This window comes from Acinonyx jubatus, chromosome A2 (genome assembly GCF_027475565.1).
Source record: "Acinonyx jubatus isolate Ajub_Pintada_27869175 chromosome A2, VMU_Ajub_asm_v1.0, whole genome shotgun sequence".
In the NCBI taxonomy this organism is placed as follows: Eukaryota; Metazoa; Chordata; class Mammalia; order Carnivora; family Felidae; genus Acinonyx; species Acinonyx jubatus.
Window position 1 is genome coordinate 114,470,104 of NC_069383.1, and position 21,863 is coordinate 114,491,966.

Sequence of the window (21,863 nt, forward strand, 5' to 3'; positions counted from 1 at the left end):
AGAGTGCCAATTTCCCTTCTGCCATGCACTGCTTGGTGACCTTGAGTGGGTTCCTGGCCCTCAGTGGGTCTCAGCCTCACAGTAGAAATCAGGCTGCAGGCATGAGAAGCCAGGCAGCCAGGGTCAGACAGCCTCAGGCTCACCTCCCAACCTGGGCAATTCCCTTCCCAGTTCTGGGTGTGGGCACATGCAGGAGGCCAGGCAGGGAGGCCGAGGGGTAAGACAGGGCACTAGTCATTCCAGATGGGATAGGAGAGGATCCTAAAATCAAGTGAGAAGGGGCAAGAAGCAGGGTTCTGAACAGAAGGCAGAAGAACAAAGCCCGCACTGTCAGAAGACCTGAGTTAAAGTCCCAGTTTTGCCACTTACTAGCGATGTGACCTTGGGCAAGTCACTTACCTGCCCTGGGATAAATCTTTGCCACACAGGGTGGGATGGGGGCCTGAATAAGACTCCTGGGGTGGATTCACATTCAGTCTGCAACACACTCTGATCACATTCGTTATTTTCCTAGCTCCTCAAGTGGCCTGCTCTTTGATCCTGGGGCAGGGAGAGGCCGAGAAACAGACTGCCTGTCTTGTCCTGGCCCTGCAAGGCGGGAAGACGAATGTGACCTAGCCTGACAGTGTGGAGCTCTTGGGGTCTGGTGGAAGTTTGGGGTTTGGCAGGGCCACAAAATGCTCACCTGTAGCAGTTGTTGTTATAATTGTTATAACTTCCCAGAGCAGTCAGGCAACCCAGGCAGATGGCATAGGAGAAAAAGATCTGTGTCCCAGCATCTACCCAGACCTGCAGGAAGGCACAAAGAGGTCAGCATAAAGAGAAGTCAGATGAGTGATGGCCCTGTTCTCTGAAATCCCCCACCCACACCTTACCATCCAAAAAGTCTAGACAGAGAAATAAACGAATTTCCTAAACTTCTCAGGAACGTGTTTTAGAAGTTCTGTTATTGGGGACTGCTTCATTAAATATACATGTCCTTAATTAATTCCAGAATCTTCCAGAGGTTATGGGTAACAGTTCGCTGAACAGCAAGAATTTGGATGTTTAGGTCCCTGCTCCAGCTTGTGTGACCTTGGAAAAGCTACTTAACCTCTCTGAGGCTTAGTCTCCTCATCCGCGAAGTGGGGAATGAACTTCCCTCTTAGGATTGTCAAGAGGATTTGTGTGATACGGAATGGAAGCTCCTGGGACCCAGCTCATAAGGCAAGTCATATTTAAGCCAAATTGAGTGACTTCTTATCTTTGTGATTAAGATTACCATGAGAAAACTGTCACAGGATTCTGCCCATGAGAAAATATTTGCATAGCTGATCTGAGCATAAGAGGTGGCAGGGAAGGGGTAGGAGAGGGGGGAGGCCCACCTGTATCTTTCACCTTTCAAAACAGATGCATTTTAGGCTTCCTCTGTGGTACTTAATGGAAACTACTTTCTTAGTTTCCAGGCTCCTCTCTGACAAAAACTGCTGTTGACAGCATGAGACACACACCAGGAGTTACAATGGCTTTTCTAACATGTTTCCCCAGGCTCTCTGTGAGCCCAGCTCCAAGGAAAATCCAGAGCTAAAAGCCAAATGCAGCCAATGATGCTGATGGTTGAGAATAGGGTGCCATCTAGAGAACAAGGCTTTGCACTAAATACAAATACTAGCTACATTTACTGAGCACTTGTTATGTGCTGGGCACCGGGGCTGAGCCCTTTGAGCATTAGGGCATTTGAACATTCACAGCATCCCCCTCTGGTACCTCACTCTTGCCTGTAATGCCTCTGCAAATTAGATGTCCCTGTACCCAGCCCCTTTCCTGTCCTCTGGCAGACTGTACAGAACTGCTTGAGAAAAACTGCCAGACTTGTGGGAAATCTAGTTTGTCCATCATGACTGAGTTCCACGGCCACTGGTTCCTCTCCACCCAGAACATGGTAAATAAGCTCTCTGTGACTTTGAAAACACCGGAGAGCTTTCTATCCACACACCCTGAAGATGTAACCCCCAAAGAATGACTTTCACTTATGGGGAATTTTCCTTGCAGTCTGTGCATTGAGCATGTCAGCACTAAAACAGACATCTGCTGGTTTTGCCCACCCAGCATCCATCTCCCCCTTTCAGATAACAGCTCCCCAGTTTTCCTTTGGGAAACCACCTCTTCTCTACTGGGAGGTAGCTTCAGAGATGGTCACATGACCCAGGCCTGGCCAATCAAAGCATTTCTCTTGACCACAGTGATTGATTCAGAGATGAGCATATGATGCAAGCCAAGACAATTAAACTCAATCCTGGGACTTTTACTGAAGCTACTGCAAATGGGATACATTCTTTTCTCCTAGAGATGCTAAGCTTGTAATTCCTGGGGGTCATCACTGAGCATGAGGGAACAGCCTGCCCGAGAAGAAAACCAATGCAGAGGAAAGCAGAGTTTAGAGCAAAGAAAGACTGATATTGATGATATGACTTGAGTACCTGGATCCAGTTATGCCTGAAATGGAGGCCTACCCTAGAACATTGCACTTTCAGAGGCCTATAAATTCCTCTCTTTTTAAAAATGTTTACTTATTTATTTTTGAGAGACAGAGAAAGAGAGAGAGCACACAAGCAGGGGAGGGGCAGAGAGAGAGAGAGGGAGACAGAATCTGAAGCAGGCTCCAGACTCTGAGCTGTCAGCACACAGCCTGACACAGGGCTCAAACCCACGAACTGTGAGATCATGACCTGAGCCGAAATCAGACGTTCAACCAACTGAGCCATCCATCTAGGTGCCCCAAATTCCTCTTTTCCTTAAGTCAACTTGAACTGGATTGCTGTCACTTCAAACTCAAAGAATTCTGACTAGTAGCAACATTAAGTGCTTAGAAAAGCCCAGGGGATATAAGCCCAAATCCTTCAATCAATCCTGAATTACTGGTAAACCAGCATTTACTGAGTGCCTTCTGTATGCAGAACCCTGTGCCAGAACCTGAAAGAAATACTGTACAGTTACATATAGCACTTCATCTTTGTCTGCAGATGAGAGAAGCTGAAACATTCAGAGCACAAGGTAGCCAGTACCTAGGAGTGGCTGATGGTGGTGAGGGTGGGGGAAGGATAATTAACGTGCTAGGGCAATCAGAGAAGGTGTGCTTAAAGGCACACCTTTAAAGACAAGAAAGATGGGGAGGACATTTTGGGTCTGGAGGTTCATGTGACAGGGGGATGTTTTCTCAAATAACTTTTCCTTCTTGCTCCCCTATCTCCAAGGTAAAATGCCTGTCATTGTTATTCTGGTCGTTACCATCAAATTCATGCCTCTATACAATTCCCTTAGTTCCCCCCTCTTTGTGACACTGTGTGTTGCTTCCCAACTATGAGGAATATTGAAATTGAAATTAGCCAGTAGTCTCAGTTTATTTTTCTTCCCTTTCCTCTAGCAACTAAATAGAAGAAATATTCATTGGTTTCCAGTTGATAGGTAAAAGCAACATGTGAACTTATCCTATCTTCCATATACATACTCCACCGTTTCCCAACTTTAAATTTTGTTCCGTAAGAGCATGATCACAATGTACAGCCATTACATATTATATTGTCTCCGTGACAGCCACGATTCAGTGTGAGCTCTACGGGTGACTATTAATTTAATGCTTACTCCAGCCCTTATGATAATACCTCTCCTGTCAGTTTGGTTGCCGGTAGCCTGTTCTCTAGTAAGTCCCTCAGGCAAGGCTCATGAGAAGTAAGATTTCCTGGCTTCTTGTATGTTCGTAATAGTTGGCTGATGGCTTTCATACTTGAACGTCAGTATGGCTGCATATAATATCCTTGGTTCTCTTTTTCTTTTCCAGAGAATCTTAAATACATTGCATAGTTTTCCCCTGGCACAGAGTGAAATGTAGAAAAGCCTGAATCCATTCTTCTCACTTACTCTTTTTGTTTGAATGACCGACATTCAGGTGTTTTTTTTTTTCTCTCTCTTTAACGTTCAGTCATTTTTATTAGAATAGGTCTTAATGTTGACTAGTCTGGGTTGATTTTCCTAGGCTTCTGGTGTACTTTTTCAAGATAAAGTTCAAGTCTTCTCTTTTATTTCAGGAAAAAAAGAATCCCTGAATTATTGTTTTTAGTATTTATTTTTCTTCCACTGCTTTGGGTTTCTTCTTGGCATACTCATGTATACGTTGGATTTTTTTTATATTACTTTTTCTTTTATTCTTTAAATTATCTCTTCATTTCTGACTTTATTTTTTTTTACTTTCCTCTTTTCCATCCCCTATTCACCTTATGATATTACCCATGATGTCTATTCACCTCTTTAGTCCTTCTATTTAGTTATTCCTCCCAAAATGTTTTGCTTTCTTAAGCAGTACTTCCTGTCAGCCTTATTTTCAAATGTTCTTTTTGTCTCACAATTTCACCTATGCTGTTGTTTTATCACACCTGTTGGTTCTTCATTTCTTTCAGCTTGTTTTGAAATATTAAGTTTTAGCATTCAGCTGTTTTGTGGGCTTGTCTGTGGAATGCATACATTATCTATAGGAATACCATTATGTTCACAATTCTTTTTCTTATAATAGCTTTGTATGGGATTTGACATGATTCTTTTCTGTTGTTCATGTGTAGGGCAGACACATTTTCTTGTCCTCTTAGGAGGAGACTTTCTTGTGTAGAGGAATGGGGGGATAGATGATCCAGGGTAGATTTTCTAGCCTCATAGTTACCTCTTCGGTTATTATCAAACAGTCTTGAAAACTATGACTGTGCAGACAGTACATTCTGAAATTACTGTTCTCTGTTCCCTTCCTCTACTCTTATCCCAAATTTCTCTTTTTGTTTCCTCTAGTGTCACTGATCTGCTCAATTTGGATTCTGCTTCTAGTGGTTTCTCCCCAGGGTGGTGTTCTCTCTGGCTATGGAGCCTCAACTGCTTGGTCCTTAGAGTTCCCAGGGCCCAGACCTCATGCTCAAGCTTCCCAAAGCCTTCCCACATTCACCTATAGCTTGGGGCCCACATATATTCCTCTAGTTTTGGCTGACCTTCTTCTCTATTTTTTATTTATTTTTTAGTTTAAATCCAAGTTAGTTAACATATAGGGTAATAATGATTTCAGAAACAGAATTTAGTGATTCATCACTTACATACAGTACCCAGTGCTCATTCCAACAAGTGTCCTCCTTAATATCCCTTGCCCATTTAGCTCATTCCCCCACCCAACATCCCACCAGCAACCCTCAGTTTGTTCTGTTTTTGTCTCTTATGGTTTGTATCCCTCTCTGTTTTTATATTAGTTTTGCTTCCCTTCCCTCATGTTCATCTGTTTTGTATCTTAAATTCCACATATGAGTGAAGTCGTATGATATTTGCCTTTTTCTGACTTACCTCTCTTAGCATAATACACTCCAGTTCCATCCACGTTGTTGCAAATGGCAAGATTTCATTCGCTTTGAATGCTGAGTAATATTCCATTGAATATATATACCACATTTTCTTTATCCATTCATCACTTGATGGACATTTGGGCTCTTTCCATACTTTGGCTACTGTCAATAGTATTGCCATAAACATCGGGGTGCATGTGTGCCTTTGAATCAGCATCCTGTATCCTTTGGATAATACCAAGTAGTGCGATTGCTGGGTCATAGGGTAGTTCTATTTTTAATTTTTTTGAGGAACCTCCATGCTGTTTTCCAGAGTGGCTGCACCAGTTTGCATTCCCACCAACAGTGCAAAAGGGTTCCCCTTTCCCCGCATCCTTGCCAATATCTGTTGTTGCCTGAGTTGTTGGTTCTAGCCATTCTGACAGGTGTGAGGTAGTATCTCGTTGTGGTTTTGATTTGCATTTTCCTGATGATGAGTAATGTTGAGCATTTTTTCATGTGTCTGTTAGCCATCTGGATGTCTTCTTTGGAAAAGTTGTCTATTCATGTCTTTTGCCCATTTCTTCACTGGATTATTTGTTTTTTGGGGTGTTGAGTTTGATAAGTTTTTTATAGGTCTTGGATATTAACCCTGTATCTGATATATCATTTGCAAATATCTTCTCCCATTCCATTGGTTGCCTTTTAGTTTTGCTGATTGTTTTCTTTGCTGTGCAGAAGCTTTTTATGTTGATGAGGTCCCCAATAGTTCATTTTTGCTTTTGTTTCCCTTGCCTCCAGAGATAAGTAAGAAGTTGCTGCACTCAAGGTCAACGAGGTTGTTGCCTGTTTTCTCTTCTAGGATTTTGATCAGTGGAACAAAATAGAGAACCCAGAAGTGGAACCACAAATGTATGGCCAACTAATCGTTGACAATGCAGGAAAGAATATCCAATGGAATAAAGACAGTCCCTCAGCAAGTGGTGCTGGGAAAACTGGACAGCGACATGCAGAAGAATGAACCTGGACCACTTTCTTACACCACACAGAAACATAAACTCAAAATGGATGAAAAACCTAAATGTAAGACAGGAAGCCATCAAAGTCCCAGAGGAAAAAATTGGCTGACCTTCTAAGATAGACCTTCCAAGCTTCCCCTCCTAGAGTCCTCTCCTTCCAGGGGTGAACATGTGTTAGAGAGTTCTGGTTTTCCCGGCTCTCAGGCTTCTGAATTCTTTTGGCCTTTGCCTTTATCTTCATATTCATCTTCTCTTACAAAGTTGACATCATGCAAATGTTACTGCTATCAGCATTTGGCTCCACTTGGTCACATTTTGTGGTTCTTGGAGTCATGAGCTCTAGTTCATGGAGTAATTATTGTGAAAATGTTGTCTGTAGGTTTTTTTTGTTTTACTATCCTGGGTTTTCTCTTTGGGTGGAGAGAGTCTGGAAAATTTTAAGGTTTTTTTTTTTTTTTTTCTGCTGCCATCTTGTCTCCTTGGTTCCCAAGAAATGATCAGGGGGGAGATGAAACAAGATTGGTCTCAACTGGAGATAAGAGAATACCCAGGGTTGAGCAATTTGGTAGACAGAGGGTAACAGAAGATGAGCTAGTTTTTTAAAGGGAGGGTGGAAATATAAAGTGGGGAAATGGGGAAGTATGGTTTTGGACAAGGCAAGTTTGAGACATCCAACTGAGATGTGCAGGAGGCAGGGGGATAGTCAAGGGCTAAATATCACAGCCTGGGCTGGAGACACACATTTGGGAGTCATCACAATTTTAGCAGTAACTTTACATCTCTTTGACTCCAGATCCAAACCTTTCTCCACTGGCTTTTTCCATTTTCCACATTTGTAAAACTCAGGTTGATAAAACTTCTCTGCTTAGACACATTCTCATTGGGCATTCAAGAACCAAGAATCTTCAGGGTTAGACTTCATGAAAGTATCTCATGAAGAAGCATGATATATCTTCGCATGAAGCCTCCTTAACAGACTTGCCTAAGTGAGGTGTGTCTATGTTCTTAAACATCTGCCTGTCGTTGCAAAAATGCAACAAGGTCCCAGTTGTCAGCCTTCCTCCTCATCAGGGAAGGAAATAGTTAACTTATGAGGGAGCTGCTATATTTGTTAAGATAATTACTGCTGGGCTACACAAGAATAAACAATAAACTCCTAAATCTCAATGGCTTAGGACAACATAAGTTTATCGTTTTTCGTTTGTTTTCCCACAAAAAGCCAAACACAGATTACGAAGGGGCTCTCTTCAACCCAGTGACTTAGCAATACAAGCCCTTCTATCTTATCTTGATACTTCTACATCAATGCACCCTCTGAGGCAAAGGAGCATAGAATTGGAGGTCTGCTTGGGAAGTTTTAAGAGTTAGACCCAGGGGTTGATTAAATCAATTCTGCCCACATATCACTAACCAGAACCAGGTTGCATGGCCCCAACCTAAAAGCAAGGGAGTCTGGGAAATGTACTCTTCCTACTTATGCAGGAAGAAAAATGGAAGTGAGAACTGGTTGGTAAACACACAGTATTATCTCTGCTATAGGCATTATCCCAAGTCTATTTCCCCTACTTCTTACTTCAACTAGGAATTCCACAAACACCCAGAGATCAAACAAGATTATGGTGGCTCCTGGAATGACTCTATAAAAGATAAAAAGAGAGGCTAATAAAACAGACTAATAGCATTTATGAACCCTTCCACCAATCTGGTGATGCCTTAAGAAGTGGGAAACTTCAGGGGCGCCTGGGTGGCTCAGTTGGTTAAGTGTCTGAATTCAGCTCAGGTCATGAACTCGCGGTTTGTGAGTTCAAGCCCCGCGTCGGGCTCTGTGCTGACAGCTCAGAGCCTGGAGCCTGCTTCAAATTCTGTGTCTCCCTCTCTCCCTATTCCTCCCCTGCTCGGGCTCCATCTCTCTCTGTCTCTCGAAAATAAATAAATACATTTTTTTAAAAAAAGTGGGAAACATGAGTTAACTGTTGAAAACCTGCCTTGTACTAGAGGTTTTCACAGACACAATGTCATCATTTACATAACCATCCCACTAAGGCAAGTACTCCTATCTCCATTTTTATAGAAGAGGAAATGAGTCCATACAAAGTCAAACAGCTAATCAAGGAGAGAGTCAGGTTTGAACCCAAAGTACTCTGGCTCCATGTTTCAGAGAAAAGCTCGGGCCTCCTGGTGTGCTGAGTAGGCCTGGAGTCTCCACTAGGATATAAACAGCTCTGTGGCTGTCCAGACAAATAGGACAAAGGCAACCCCACCTTAATGAAAGGAAGACCAGGCAACTGAACCCCATTGACCAGCATCTCCCAGGATGCTACAAAGGGGGAAGCTCAGTGGAGAAAGGGCTTCCTATTTCTCAACACAATTTGAAGGGAAAATAGTCTCCACAAAACAAACCCTAAGGAAGCTGGGTAAGTAGCTGAGAAACGGATCACTCCCCATGTTCTACAGCAATGAATGGGGGGCGTTCTGGCAGCATGAACGTAGGCGGTCCACATTCAGAGGTTTGGAGAACAGATTTGCATGGGAACAGGGGAGCAGAGCCCCTTTTAGAAGAGAGGTGGTTCCGCCCTCTAGCTCTGGGGTAACCTCACATCTTTCGGGACAGTTGGTTCCAGTGAGCGCTGGTGCACAGTAGGTACAGAAAGCAAAGGATCAGAGTGTAACCCCACTTCCCAATGAGACCCACAGGGCCCAGCACAGGGCTGCACAGAGTAGTAGGTCCTTGATGATATTAGCCAGGAGGAACAAAGAACGGTGGATGGACAAGGACAAATTCTTCCCTACCCACACTCAGAAGCTATGTTTTCCATGACAGACGCTCAGTATTTGCTGCCCCAGTCCACATGAAGAACACTTTACAGTTTGCAAAGCACCTGCTTATGTTCTGTGACCCACAGGCTGCCCTGAGGTGGACATGATTATCCCCAGGTTAGAGACAGCTGTGGGGAGGGGCAGAAACATGCTTTCCCTCTCCCCACATTTCTACCTTGACCATATATGTAGAATGTCTTATCCCTTAGAAGTTTGGGAACGAAAGCTTAGTGTCTTTTTCTCACCTCTTGGAGCGAGACTTCTACTCAGCAGGGATCAAGGAGAGGGTTATTGTGCCTATGTGGTTAGCACCTCCCTCTTTTTCTCTCACAAGCAAAAGGTTCAATAAGACAATGTGTGTGAAAGAGATATTCGACACAGTGGCTAGCTCTTGGAGGGCACTGAGGAAGTGCTCAGAAACCCAGCCATGAGCTCTAAGAGTAGGTGTTTAATCAATATCAATCCCTCCTCAGATACGCCAGTATTGAAAAATCTAGAAAAAAAACAAACCAAAAACCTCTTTCCTTCTTTTCCCTACAGTAAACATGCACTGGGAGTCTACCATGTGCCAGGCACAGTACCAGCATCTCCCGCCCTCAGGGAGCTTCCATTCTAGCAGGAGACACAGACCACACATCAAAGCAGAGAAGAGGCAATACAACACCTGGTGGACAGGAGCAAGCAGGGACTATATAGGAGACGAGGTTTCAAGGCAGTGAAGGTGCCGCTGCTATCTCTGGAGGCTGAGAGGGAACTGGAGCCAAAGGTCTCATTTTCTGTGGTGTCTAGCACAGCATGGGGGACAGGAAGACACTTCCCTAGAAACGTGCTTTCAGGTCCACAAACAGAGCTGACCATCAGAGCAGAAGGGCAGTTCCTCTGCACATCACCAAAGCGGAGGCCAGTGGGCGGGCCTGGTATGCCCCTATCTGTTTCCTGGAGTGGGTGGGATTTGTGGCACTGACCCTTCGAGGTCCCTGACAAATGCAGCATTAGCCCATCCTGCCCTCAGTGAAAGGAGGGGAGTGAGAACAGTGATGCCAATGATCATGACACCAGCTCACCTCTGTTAGTGCCTATGACACGGCAGGGGCTGTGTTCCAAGCGTCAGACTCACTGTTGAAGTCAGTGCTATTATTATCCCCCTTTTATAGATGAAAAACTAGTGCCCACAGGAGTGAAGTCACTTGTCTCTTTAGCTTTGGACAGACAGACACCCTGGCCACTGTGTGAGGAGTCAGCCTTAGGGACAAATGAGCCTCTGGAACTGCCCTTTGGCACGTGGCCTGCCCTCTGGGAGACCATGCTAAGGGGGACTAAATTAAATCACGTGGCTTCTGTCAGGTGCCTGATTCCAAGCCTTGCTATGGCTTAATGGAAGGATGTGAGCTTTGGGGTCAGGCAGGAGCCCAGCTTGTCCACTTACCTGCTGTGTAACCCTAGGCAAGTTACTTCACCTCTCTGAACTTGGACTTCTTTGTCGGTGAAAGATATGGTGAGTGTAAGGTACACAGTGGGATACCTGGTAAGATTTCCTTAATGTGCTTTCTTTTGGGGGCTAACACTTCTCAACTGTACCATGAAAACAAGCTCTTGCTTCTTTTCCCCCATCACGGCCTCTTCAGACCAGGTGAACAAATCAGATGTCTGAGTAGCACCAAACATTGCAGCTGCCCATCACTAACGCAGACCCACTTACTTCTAGAGCCTGGAACATGGGTACGCCAGTGAGGGGTGGAAGGAGCCAGCGTCTCACCACTCCCAGGCTCCTTGCCGTCCGAATGCCTGGCCAAGAAGATGCGTGAAAACTGCCAGACCCAACAGCACATGCAGCATTTGGCTTTTGGGTCCAAGTAGCCAGAAGAGGGCTTGGTGGCCCTCCTGGGGCTCACAACCTACAGGCTTTTGTCTCTTTAACATTTTCTTTTATACAGACCACCACACAAAGACACACAAACACACATACACAACACAACTTTTGTAAGCAGAGCCTTCGACTGAGGCTAAAACATAACTTATATGGCCCGGCAGAAAATGGCTGAGTTAAGCTCTTTCTTTTCTCCTTTTATATTGGTAAAGATTCTCAAAAGATTAAAAGTAGGTTAGGAGAATAATACAACAGCTGTGTTTCCAGTGTGTACCTGACAACGGCTTTTGTAGAAGTGAATAATTACATGAAAATCACTTCCTTCCCACCTCTTTCTCAGCCCCCTCTGGGTTGCTAGGCGCCCTCTCTCCTTCTTTCTGCTAATGCCACATACAGAAGCTGATGAATACAGTATGGCCATTATGAGGGAAGGGAGTTGGGAGACAGAAAGATTCAAATGCTCCCTCCTTGATGGATTCAATGGTGGGGAGAGGGCTTTGGGGGAGTCCACTCTGGATATATTTAAATGCTAATGCACTGGGCAGGCGGGCAGGGCCAGTGGGAACAGTGGTGGGAAGGGGCAGAAGCTCTTGGCCTGGAAGCCCCACTGGAAATATGTTCTACAGCCTCTGGCTCTGGAGCCAAGCACTTCCCTGGGCAGCCGGCCCTGGGGGCTGGACTGGGGCCCTGCCAAAAGCCCTGCCAGTAAAGTGTCATTGGGCTGAAGGGTTGCACTGCGGGCGGTGAGGAGCTGTTCAGTTCTGCAGGGGTTGGGGGGAGCCTGGGCGTGTAGGCTAACCCTGGTGGCCCTTTTGTGTGGAGCAGGGAGCGGGGTCACTGTGGCTGGGTCTTTGCCCGGAGGCTGGACAGCCATGTCCCAGTCACAGAGAGCTGAGGGAGTGTATGGGTGTTGTTGGCACTGAGCTGATGGCAATGACCTCGTGCCTTCTGTGGCGGAATCCTGAGGCCTGTGCATGCCTACCCCCTAATCCATCACATGAGACAATGGAGTCCCATCTTACCAAATGGCTAAACAGAGGAGGTTCTGAGAGTAGGAAGCGTGAGCAAGGCCCACAGATAGCATGTTCCCTGCCCTGACCTTTTCCCAGGACTGCCCATGCACCCTCAAGGGGTTGCACTTTAGGCCAAAAGTGTTCCTCTGGGGGGATACAACTGGCACTCTGGACAGGACAATTCACTGTGCAAGATGTCCTCTTCACTGCAGGGGTGTAACATCACTGGCTTCTACTCTCTAAATACTAGAAGTAGCCGCAGTCAGCACAGAAACCAGAACTAGGCTTCCATGTGTTTCTAAGTGATCCTTGGACAGTGGTCCTATCTAGCCCTGGTTGAGAACCACTGAGGCACGAGGAATCTGAGCTGGCATCAGTTGTGGGGCTGCAGAGCCCACATCCCATCTCTGGGAGCACAGGGCCAGGGACTTCTTGGCCAAATGAGACCTGAGCTCCCAACCAAGCCCCAAACTGGCACATTCTCCCATGTCAGCTGAGCAAGCAGCCAAGATGAAGCCTCATCAGCTTCTGCCATAACCACTTCTCTCCTCTCATAATCACTGAGCTGGTTCAAGGCAGAGAGCCAAGGAAAGAGAGGGCACGCCAGGATGCTCCATACCCTGGGAGAGCCAAGTGGCCACATGCAGTCCTGTCTACAGAAAGGACTCCCTTGAGAGGAAAATGAAAAAGAAAGCAGCCACAGTTGGTGAAGGCAGCCACCTCTGCATTTGCCCAGAGACAAAAGAGTAAATACATTTAATCCCATCATCATATTCATTGCTTATGGTCTGTCTCTTCCACCTAGAACAGAGACTCAATGAGCAGGGACTTTCATTTGTTTGTTCACTGATGCATCTCTGGCACTTCGCACACTGCCTGGCACATGGTAAATACTCAACAACATGTGCTGAAAGCCCACAGCTGCTTGGAGTCTCCAGGACATAGGAAGGGAACATTCAAGGCTCATGCAGAGTCCTAGCTACCAGGCTAAGTGGAGAATGTGCTGGACTGACAAGGTTAGGACCCCTGTTTCCAATTCCAGGTTGCCCTGATAGTTCCTAGGTGTTCTCCCTCAAATTCTTTCTCCTGGCCTCAGTTTTCTAATCTGTAAAATGAGGAAACTGGGTTGTAATGGCAATGACAAGTATGTGGCAAGCACATCCCCCTCCAATTCCTACCCATGGCAGACACTGCTAATCAATTTCACTACATTTCTTTCCATCCATGGCAGACATTGTTAATCAATCCCACTCCAATTCCTGCCCATGGCAGACATTGCTAATCAATTTCACTCCATTTCTTCCCATCCATGGCAGACATTGTTAATCAATCTCACTCCAATTCCTGCCCATGGCAGACATTGCTAATCAATTTCACTCCGTTTCTTCCCATCCATGGCAGACATTGTTAATCAGTCCCCCTCCAATTCCTGCCCATGGAAGACATTGCTAATGAATTTAACCCCCATTTCTTCCCATCCATGGCAGACATTGCTAATCAATCCCATTCATATTCCTGCCCATGGTAAACACTGTTAATCAACCCTCACCCTTCCCTACCTTTCCTCTCACAGCAGATATTGTTAATCATTCACAACACTCTCTTGCCCTCCCCTCTGCCCAGCTATGGTAGAACTCCTCCATCAGTCAGAGTTGGTAAGTGAGCTGAAACCCGTGAAAGATGGTCTTCTAGCCCTGGACACCAGGCTTATATAGCAAGGATATGTTCTGGGGTCAGTGGAGACTCACTTTCCTTGAGGTGTTTTGACCTTCTAGTCTTGAAAGCCCAGGAAGACACTGTGACACCACAGAGTTTAAGCTCCTGCCCCTTCCCAGGAGCAAACTTCAATTCAAACGCAAGGAGCAGAGAGTCTTTATAAAGGGAAGAGGAGGAGGATGCCACACTCATGGAAATATACATTTTCAATAGGTTTGTAGCACTTGTCCTGGCCTGGAAGGCTGAAAGGAAGAGGAGGGATATTCTAGGGGTGCAAGTGGTATCAGCAAAGAAAGGCCTAGAGGCAGGGGAAAGAAAGATCTATGTGAAGTTGCCCAGCAGAAATGCTTCCAAGCTAAGCAAAGGATGTCGAGCGGGGATAGAATGTGCCTTCCTGAACTGCATGGATTTACAGAGCTGGCATTTCATTCATCACTATATGTTTGGCTGGAAGTTGCTCTTACTTTGAGTTGGAAAACGCCTGTGGTAGTCATAGGGACGAGGCAGGAAGATGCTACTCACTTCCATGGGAAACAGAATTCTGAGAGTGAAAGGGAAAGGAACTCAAATTCCTGCCTGGAAGAGCCTCCTTGAGGGGTTCCATGGTGGTGAGGGTATGGGGACAGTCACAGCAGCAAAAAAGCTTTGTCCCCGGCTGAGAGCTCCAGCCCCAGAATGAGCTCCCTCTTGCTAAGTAGTTGGGGGTGCAGTGAGGAAATTCTTGCACTGCATTGGAAGTTAGGGCAGAAATCTCAGAGGTTTTCTGCTGTTAACAAACTTAACGATCAGGGGGTCAATTCCCCCCAACAACACTTTCTGAGCATCACCTATCTGCCAGGTGTAGAGAATACACAAATAATAAGACCCCTAGTCCCTGCTCAGAAGCTTGTAATCTAGCAAGTGAATGAGGGGAAAGGAAGTCAAACAAGACCTTCCCCGGTCCACAGTATCAGACAGATCTTGAGTGCCTGCTCTGCTGGGTGACATGGAGGGGGCACTTCTTTGAACCTCAGTTTCTTCAGGGGTACTGTGGGGATAACAACAGCTCCAAGGTGCTGGCATTGTTCTGGACACAAGACAACACATGTAGAGCACACACTGGCCCCTGGCTCACGTTAAAAGCTGCATCCAATGGGAGGGGCCGAGTGGCCAGAGGGGTCATTACTTCCGGCTTGAGGAAGAGTCTGAGGAGTCTGAAAAGCCAAGTAGATGTGTCCCAGGAGGAGAAGCAAAAGAGCAGTCAGCTATTCTAGACTGGTCTCAGAGCCCTGGCCTTGTCTCCACCCCAGGGTGAGTGCTCCCATGAGGGCCAGGAAGCTCATGCCTCCTCTCCCAGGTCCAGCAGACAAACCCCAGGGAGCTGAGCTCTTCAGGCTTCACTTCCTCTCCCTGGGACCTCACTTTTGGGCAGCGTCAGGAGTGAGAACAGAGGGGAAACCCACCACCTCCATATGGGCCTTCAAGGAACTATGCATGCTGCTCGCCTGAGTACCACCTGAGAATGCAGACACCAGCTTGCTCCTGAAAAAGGTGAGTGTGTTCTATCGTCTCAGCAGCAGAAACCCAGGCCCTCAAATCCTCATGCACCTCACTCTCTTTTCTGGAGGCCTAAAAAGGCTATTACCTCAGTCCTTCCAAAAATGCTTTGAGCTAGGTACTATTATTTTTTTTAATGCTTATTTGAGAGAGACAGGGAGACAGAGTGTGAATGGGGGAGGGGCAGAGAGAGAGAGGGAGACACAGAATCTGAAGCAGGCTCCAGGCTCTGAGCTGTCAGCACAGAGCCCGATACAGGGCTCGAAGTCACCAACCGTGAGATTGTGACCTGAGCTGAAGTCAGCCACTTAACCAACAGAGCCACCGAGGCGCCCTGGTACTATTATTATCTCTATTTATGGATAAGGAAGCTGAGGCCCAGAGAGGTCATGGACGTGGCCTTTGATCACCCAACCAGTAAGTGGAAGATTCAAACCCTATGTGTCTGATTCCAAAGCCAGGAGACTGCCACTGTGTCAACCAAGAAGAGAGTACCCAGGGTGACCAGCCTCATAGGTCCAAAGTCCAGATGGATCTGGATAACATGCAGTGGCCTGCCCACATCCACTCACATACTGTTTCCTTCCACCTCCCTGCATCCTTGTCAAACTGCATGGCCCCATGGCTACCTGACCCACACTGCCTCTCCCCTGCTCATCTGAATGGAGAGGTGACAGCTTTAAACACCAGCAGATCCTTGAGAATCATGGCACCCAGAGCATGCAGGGCAGATGACAGAAGCAGGTTCAAGTGATGGACTGAGTGAGCCACCACAGCAGTACCCGCAGACTCTGACACCAGCTGCCTGAGCACCGCAACGTCTTAGAGGGGCCAGAACCCAGGAGGGATGGCTAACCTCACAGACAGACTAATGGGAGACACTGACGGGTTGCCACAACATGTCCTCCCAAATGATGCTCCACCGGTGTGGCCTCGGCTCTGGGCAAAGCGGTCATGACTGAGGGGCTGACCTCATTCCTCATGCCCTCCCTTAGCAAGTTCTGTGGGCATTGGCTTGAGGAACAAAACCAAGAATGATCATTTTAAAAATAAATCAAGGCATGAATGCTGAAGTGTTTAGCGGGTAAAGTGTGCTGATGTCTGCAGCTTACTCTGAAATGTATCAAAAAATAAATTAAACGGATGGATGGATAGAAGGCTTGGAGAGGCCTGCGATGAAGCAGACACAGCAAAACATTGATGGCAGAATCTAGGTGGTGGGTATGTGGGTGTTCCCTGTGCAGGCAGAACCAACAAGATGACACAAAGGATGCTCCCATGCCAGCAGTGGGAACTGGTGGGCTCAATGAGATGAATCATATACACAAACTGGGGAGGGAAATGCTTCCCAGGGATGCATCAGTGAGAATACCTAGGCTTTGTGACCAGTAACTCATGATCAAATCACTGAGGGGTAAACTTAGGTAATCCCTCTGCTGTCCAGGTGACAGTCAGAAGCCACACTCAGTGTCAGCTCCCAACCAGAAAACCTGGCAGTTTATTGTCCTTGACATCACCTCATTGATTAAAAACACTTCTGAATTCCTTAAATCATCCAACTGAAATTCATGGTTTTATCCAGTTTTTAAAGCTCATTTTCTTCTGGAAAGCACAATTGTCTTCTGGATGAGGTAGATCAGCCTTCCAGGGCTTACGGGAGAAGGAGGAACAATGGACCAGAAAGTAGCAGTCCCCAGTTGCCCTTGAGACTGTATGGATTCATTTTATATTTGGTTCTTGGGCACTCAGAAAGAAGCCCATGCCCATAATTTATCTTCCCGTCTTTCTTAGAACCCTTTCTTTCTTTTCCACTCTGTTTCTTCTCCACTTTGTCACCAATTCTGACGTATAAACAGTTATCACGGCACCCACTGTCCCAGGCATGATCAAAACACTGAAATGATGACCATATTCTACACAAGCACTTAGTGAGTACTTGCTATGTGCTGAGCCATGCGCAAGCCTCCACCATGGGAGAGGTATAGTTGAATAAGATGTTGTCCAGGTTCTGGAAGGGTAGTCTTGGGCGATGATCAAGTGTAGTTTGGATTATCTCCACAAGGAAGTTAACCACATACTCACTTAGAATGCTGTTCATCTGACCCTTTCCCTCAGTCTTATGGCCTTGAGAAATCTTAATGCACTATCATCCATTATCTTGGAGGCATGTGGATGATTTATAACATAAAAATACTCACATGACTGCAGATATATCATCTCATATCTCTGAGTCTCATTTTCACAAAGGACATTTTAAAGAATAATTCCTGGGCTGACACCTTTTATTAATCAGACACATACAACTGCTAATAAGCACCTCCCATGGGTATGAAGTAGCCCACAGGAATGGGTCATAAGGGAGAAAAGAAAAGCAAAGGGCCACTGGTAATGAAAAGCTTGAAAACAAGTGATTTTACTTGATGCTCTAATTTTATGGTTGAGGGAACAGTGTGGCACAAGGAAGGACAATGTCTTTTCAAGGTCAGTGATGGAACTGGGTACCCTGATTCTAAGTCTGGGTGTTACCCACTATGCGACACTGCCTCCTTGGGGCAGGGGAGGGTGGGAAATGCAAGGACCAAGGCAGTTACAACATCGGAGGCTGAGCTTTGCCCACCAGCCCCTAGTATTTGGAACATCTCTAAGGCTCTAATCAAGGAGACAGAGCTATGTTTGACCTCTTTGTGAACATTATGCAGGACTCAGTGCTTGCCCTGCAGGGCTTTCCAGTGCTTGGTTTGCATATGAGAAGTGAGGGAAGCGGAACATGAGATTCACACACCAGTGAGTTTTCACAGAGAAGAACATCAAATGTCACAATCCCAGCAAACTAAGATGTATCAAAGCCTTGTCATCTTGCTGCTTACAGACAGAAGAGATCCTTGCTTTCCTTGTTCCAATATGTGCTGGGTCAGAAATCATCAGAACACATTGCATTTGCAAAGCAGACTTCTTCTTAACTAAGGAGGGGTTGCAGGAGGCAGTCACAGCATCTTAATTATAAGAACTGCATGCACCTCTCTGCAACCCTTGTGTTTCTCAGGGCTCTGTTGTGCACATCAACCTGTTTGTTACTCTCGGCAGTCATCTGAGGTACAGATGGGAGGCCTTATTAAAATGGAAGCCCAGAGAGGTTAAGTGATCTGCCCAAGGTCACAAAGCTAGGGAGTCAGGAGCTGATTCTATGTCTAGCCTAACTCCTTAACTTCACAGATGGGAAAACAAGCTCAAAGGGGTAGAAAGATGACAGATGTTTCAACAGGAAGTTCTGCATTCCAGTCCAGTTCTCTGCCAGCTGAGGTCTTGGGTAAGTCAGGTCCTCTCTCTAGGATTCAGCCACTCATCCACAAAAGAAAGAAGGCCTAGATATTGACTTTCAAACTTGTTAAAATAGCAAATAAATGGGCTCCATGGGGCTTTTTATCTTGATGAATATGATTTTTACTGAATGTGCTGGAAGTATACTTATTGTCAGAAAATATATTCAGTGGGTAGTATGAAATATGAAATCACCATAAACATATGACTTTATGGATAAAATTGAGCTGCTGAATTAAGCATGAATGACTAAGGGCTAATTCTCTTAAATGTGCTACCTGAACATTCAGTGTGTCATATTCAAGACTAGTAGATGAAGAGAAGCAAATACCTGAGGGTTAAACATATTTTTATGGGAGATACAGAAAACACATAATTATAAAATATCATAACCATTTAAAAATTCATAGCCTGGCTTGAAAGGAAGATATAAAATTCTCCCAGATGCCAGAATGAGAGAAGTCAAAGCTGAAAGAGAAGGAGGAGGAAGAGACTTAGCAACCCATGGGGATATCCAACCAGATAGAAGCCCAAGAGGCTGAGGTTTAAATTCCTTTTCAAGGATAGAATTAAGATTACAGCCCCTGAGCATGACCAAAAGCTGAGTGGGCTTACTGCAAAAAGTGAGGAGCTAGAAAAGGACTGTCCTATGATGAATGTGGTATTAGAAAATTCTGCCCCTTAGCCCAGAACTCAACATGGAACTTCTAGGTATGGATATGACCACACATGGCTCCTGTAAAGTAGGCACCCAAGCTTAAACTGCAACTTGAAAATCACCATCCTAGAATTCCATACCCAGCAAAACTACCATTCAAGAATGGCAGTGAAATAAATATCTTTTCAGACATAAACAGACTAGTTCCCATGGGGCTGCTTAAAGAAATATTAAAGGATGCACTGCAATACAAAGGAAATTTAATTCAGTAGAAAGAAGTGAAAGAAATGGGGAGCAAAGAAATTGGTAAACATATTATAAAATCCAAGAATCAACTCTAGAAAGTAACAAGGCAATATTTTAAAAAGTAGTAAAGAACCATAACAAGGGTGAGGGTGTGCGTGTGGAATTTGGAGGGAATTTTGCATCTTTGTTATTTTCTTGTTCAGAAAAAGGACAAGGCTGGTTAAAAGCCACTCTGATTAACTCAGCATCTTTTGTCTTTCCAGTGTACCCCAAGAGAGACTCTTTCTTCCCAGCTGGGAACTGCCACATGGGCAGCTACCACCTCCTTCTCAGCACTTCACAGGGCGGCCCTCCAGTTGCCGTGCTTTCTGCCCAAGACAACTGTGGCCACAGTTCTGGTGCTGATTCTTTAATGGGCATGTTCTGAACTCTTCTGGAAATAACCTGGGCCCTGCAGTGTACAGTAAGGAACCCCAGAATACCGATAGCATGCCTTCGAAGAGTCAGGGGTCACTGCTCCAAGTTTCTGGAGTAATTTGAGTTTCAGTTTCCATAGACACCCCCATCCCTGGTTCCTGGGCCCTTTTCCCTCTAGAGCACTACTGGCCAATAGAATTCTATCTGCAATGATAGAAATGTTCTATATCTGCTCTGTACAGTATGGTAGCCCCTGGCCACATGTGGCTATTGAGCACCAGGTATTTGCCGAATGAAACTGAGGAAACTGAACCTTAACTTTTATTTAAGTTTGATTACTTTAAGTTTTAATAGTGAGTTATGGCTTGTGGCTACCTTAACTGACTGCATAATTCTAAAGGGTGGGCATCCCTGAAGGGATCCATTCTACCCCCAAATGATTCTTGAGAGACAGTCCCCTGCCTCTACAGGAATCTCTGAAGTGAGCTCACCCTCCCTCAGCTCTGGCGTGTGCATGAGGGCAGGTGGGTGGCCCCAACACTTGGCCCCCACCCTTCTCCTTCCCCTGACCACAACCCTCATGCTCGTCTGGCAGCCTCAGCCCACCCTGCGTGCTCTCTCAGACCAGCACGCCTCAAACCTGCCTGTGTACACAAACCAGAGACAGCTGTTGTTAAAATGCAGACTCTGATGAATATGTTTGGGATGGAGCCTGCAAGTCTGCATTTTTCAACAAGCTGGCAAATGAGGCTGTTGCTGCTGCTGGTGGTCTGGGGACCACACTTTGAGCAAGACAGTTTTAGGACAGTTGTCTTGAAATGTCACATCACTTGCCTGTAGGCCACCATGACACCTGGCATCATATCAGCTCCCATTAATATTTGTATCTTCTGTTTTTGCCATACCTGTTTTCCACGGGGTTTTAAAAGCAAACTCTATGAGAACAGGATAGGTCAAATCAGCTCATGCTGAACAGAGCTGCCAAAAAACCCTGAAGTGTTAGTCAAGAACATAAAATTAAAGGCGTATTCATCTCTTAAAGAAAACAAGAGCCAACGTTCATTGAGCATTTACTATGCACTGGATATGATGTTACGCACATCATGAATGAGGATGATCTCATTTGATCCTCTCAACAACCTTTTTATAGATTAAAAAAAAAAACCAGGGGTGCCTGGGTGGCTCAGTCGGTTAAGCATCACATCCGACATCAGCTCAGGTCACGATCTCACGGTTGGTGACTTTGAGCTCCATGTCAGGCTCTGTTCTGTGTCTCTCAAAAATGAATAAACGTTAAAAAAAAAAAAGAAAGAAAAACAACAACAACAAAACCAATGAAGGCCCAGAGAGCTCAGTAATTGCCTGAGGTTACAGTTAGTAAGCGGATGAGCCATGATTCAAATCCAAGCAATCTGATGGGAAACCCCACACTATACCAGAGCTCTGATGGAAAGCTCAAGTCCAGGGATCTTGATTGTTGGCAGTGGATGGACTCCTTTACAGAAAAACATGCTTAATGAGGTATCTGCACACAAATGTTCCTAGCAGCTTTATTCATAATTGCCCAACTTGGAAGTACCCAAGACGTCCATCAATAAATGAAAGGATAAACAAACTACGGTACATCTTGAGGACAGACAATTATTCAGTGATAAAAAGAAACGAGCTTCTAAGCCACAGAAAGACATGCATAAACCTAAAATGCTTATGACTAGGTGAAGGACGCCAATCTGAAAAGGCTACACGCTGTAGGACACTCTGGAAAAGGCAAAACTATGGAGACAGGAACAAGATCAGTGGTTGCCAGGGGCTTGGGGAGGAAGGAAGGATGAATGGGCAGAGCACAGGATGTTTAGGACACTGAAGCTATTCTGTGTGTCATGGCAGATACATGACATCATGCACTTGTTAAAACCCATCAAGTGCACA

At 45.6% G+C, this 21,863-nt stretch overlaps 1 protein-coding gene across 2 annotated transcripts in view; it reads right to left on the bottom strand.

The window, feature by feature from the left end:
• The window catches only part of SLC6A11 (solute carrier family 6 member 11), a 132,732-nt gene that overhangs the window by 33,437 nt on the left and 77,432 nt on the right, over positions 1-21,863 (bottom strand). For both annotated transcript variants that reach the window (XM_027042642.2, XM_027042641.2), the window contains one exon: positions 686-789. In XM_027042642.2, coding sequence (XP_026898443.1) covers positions 686-789 — 104 coding nt within the window. The remainder of the gene's footprint in view (positions 1-685; positions 790-21,863) is intronic.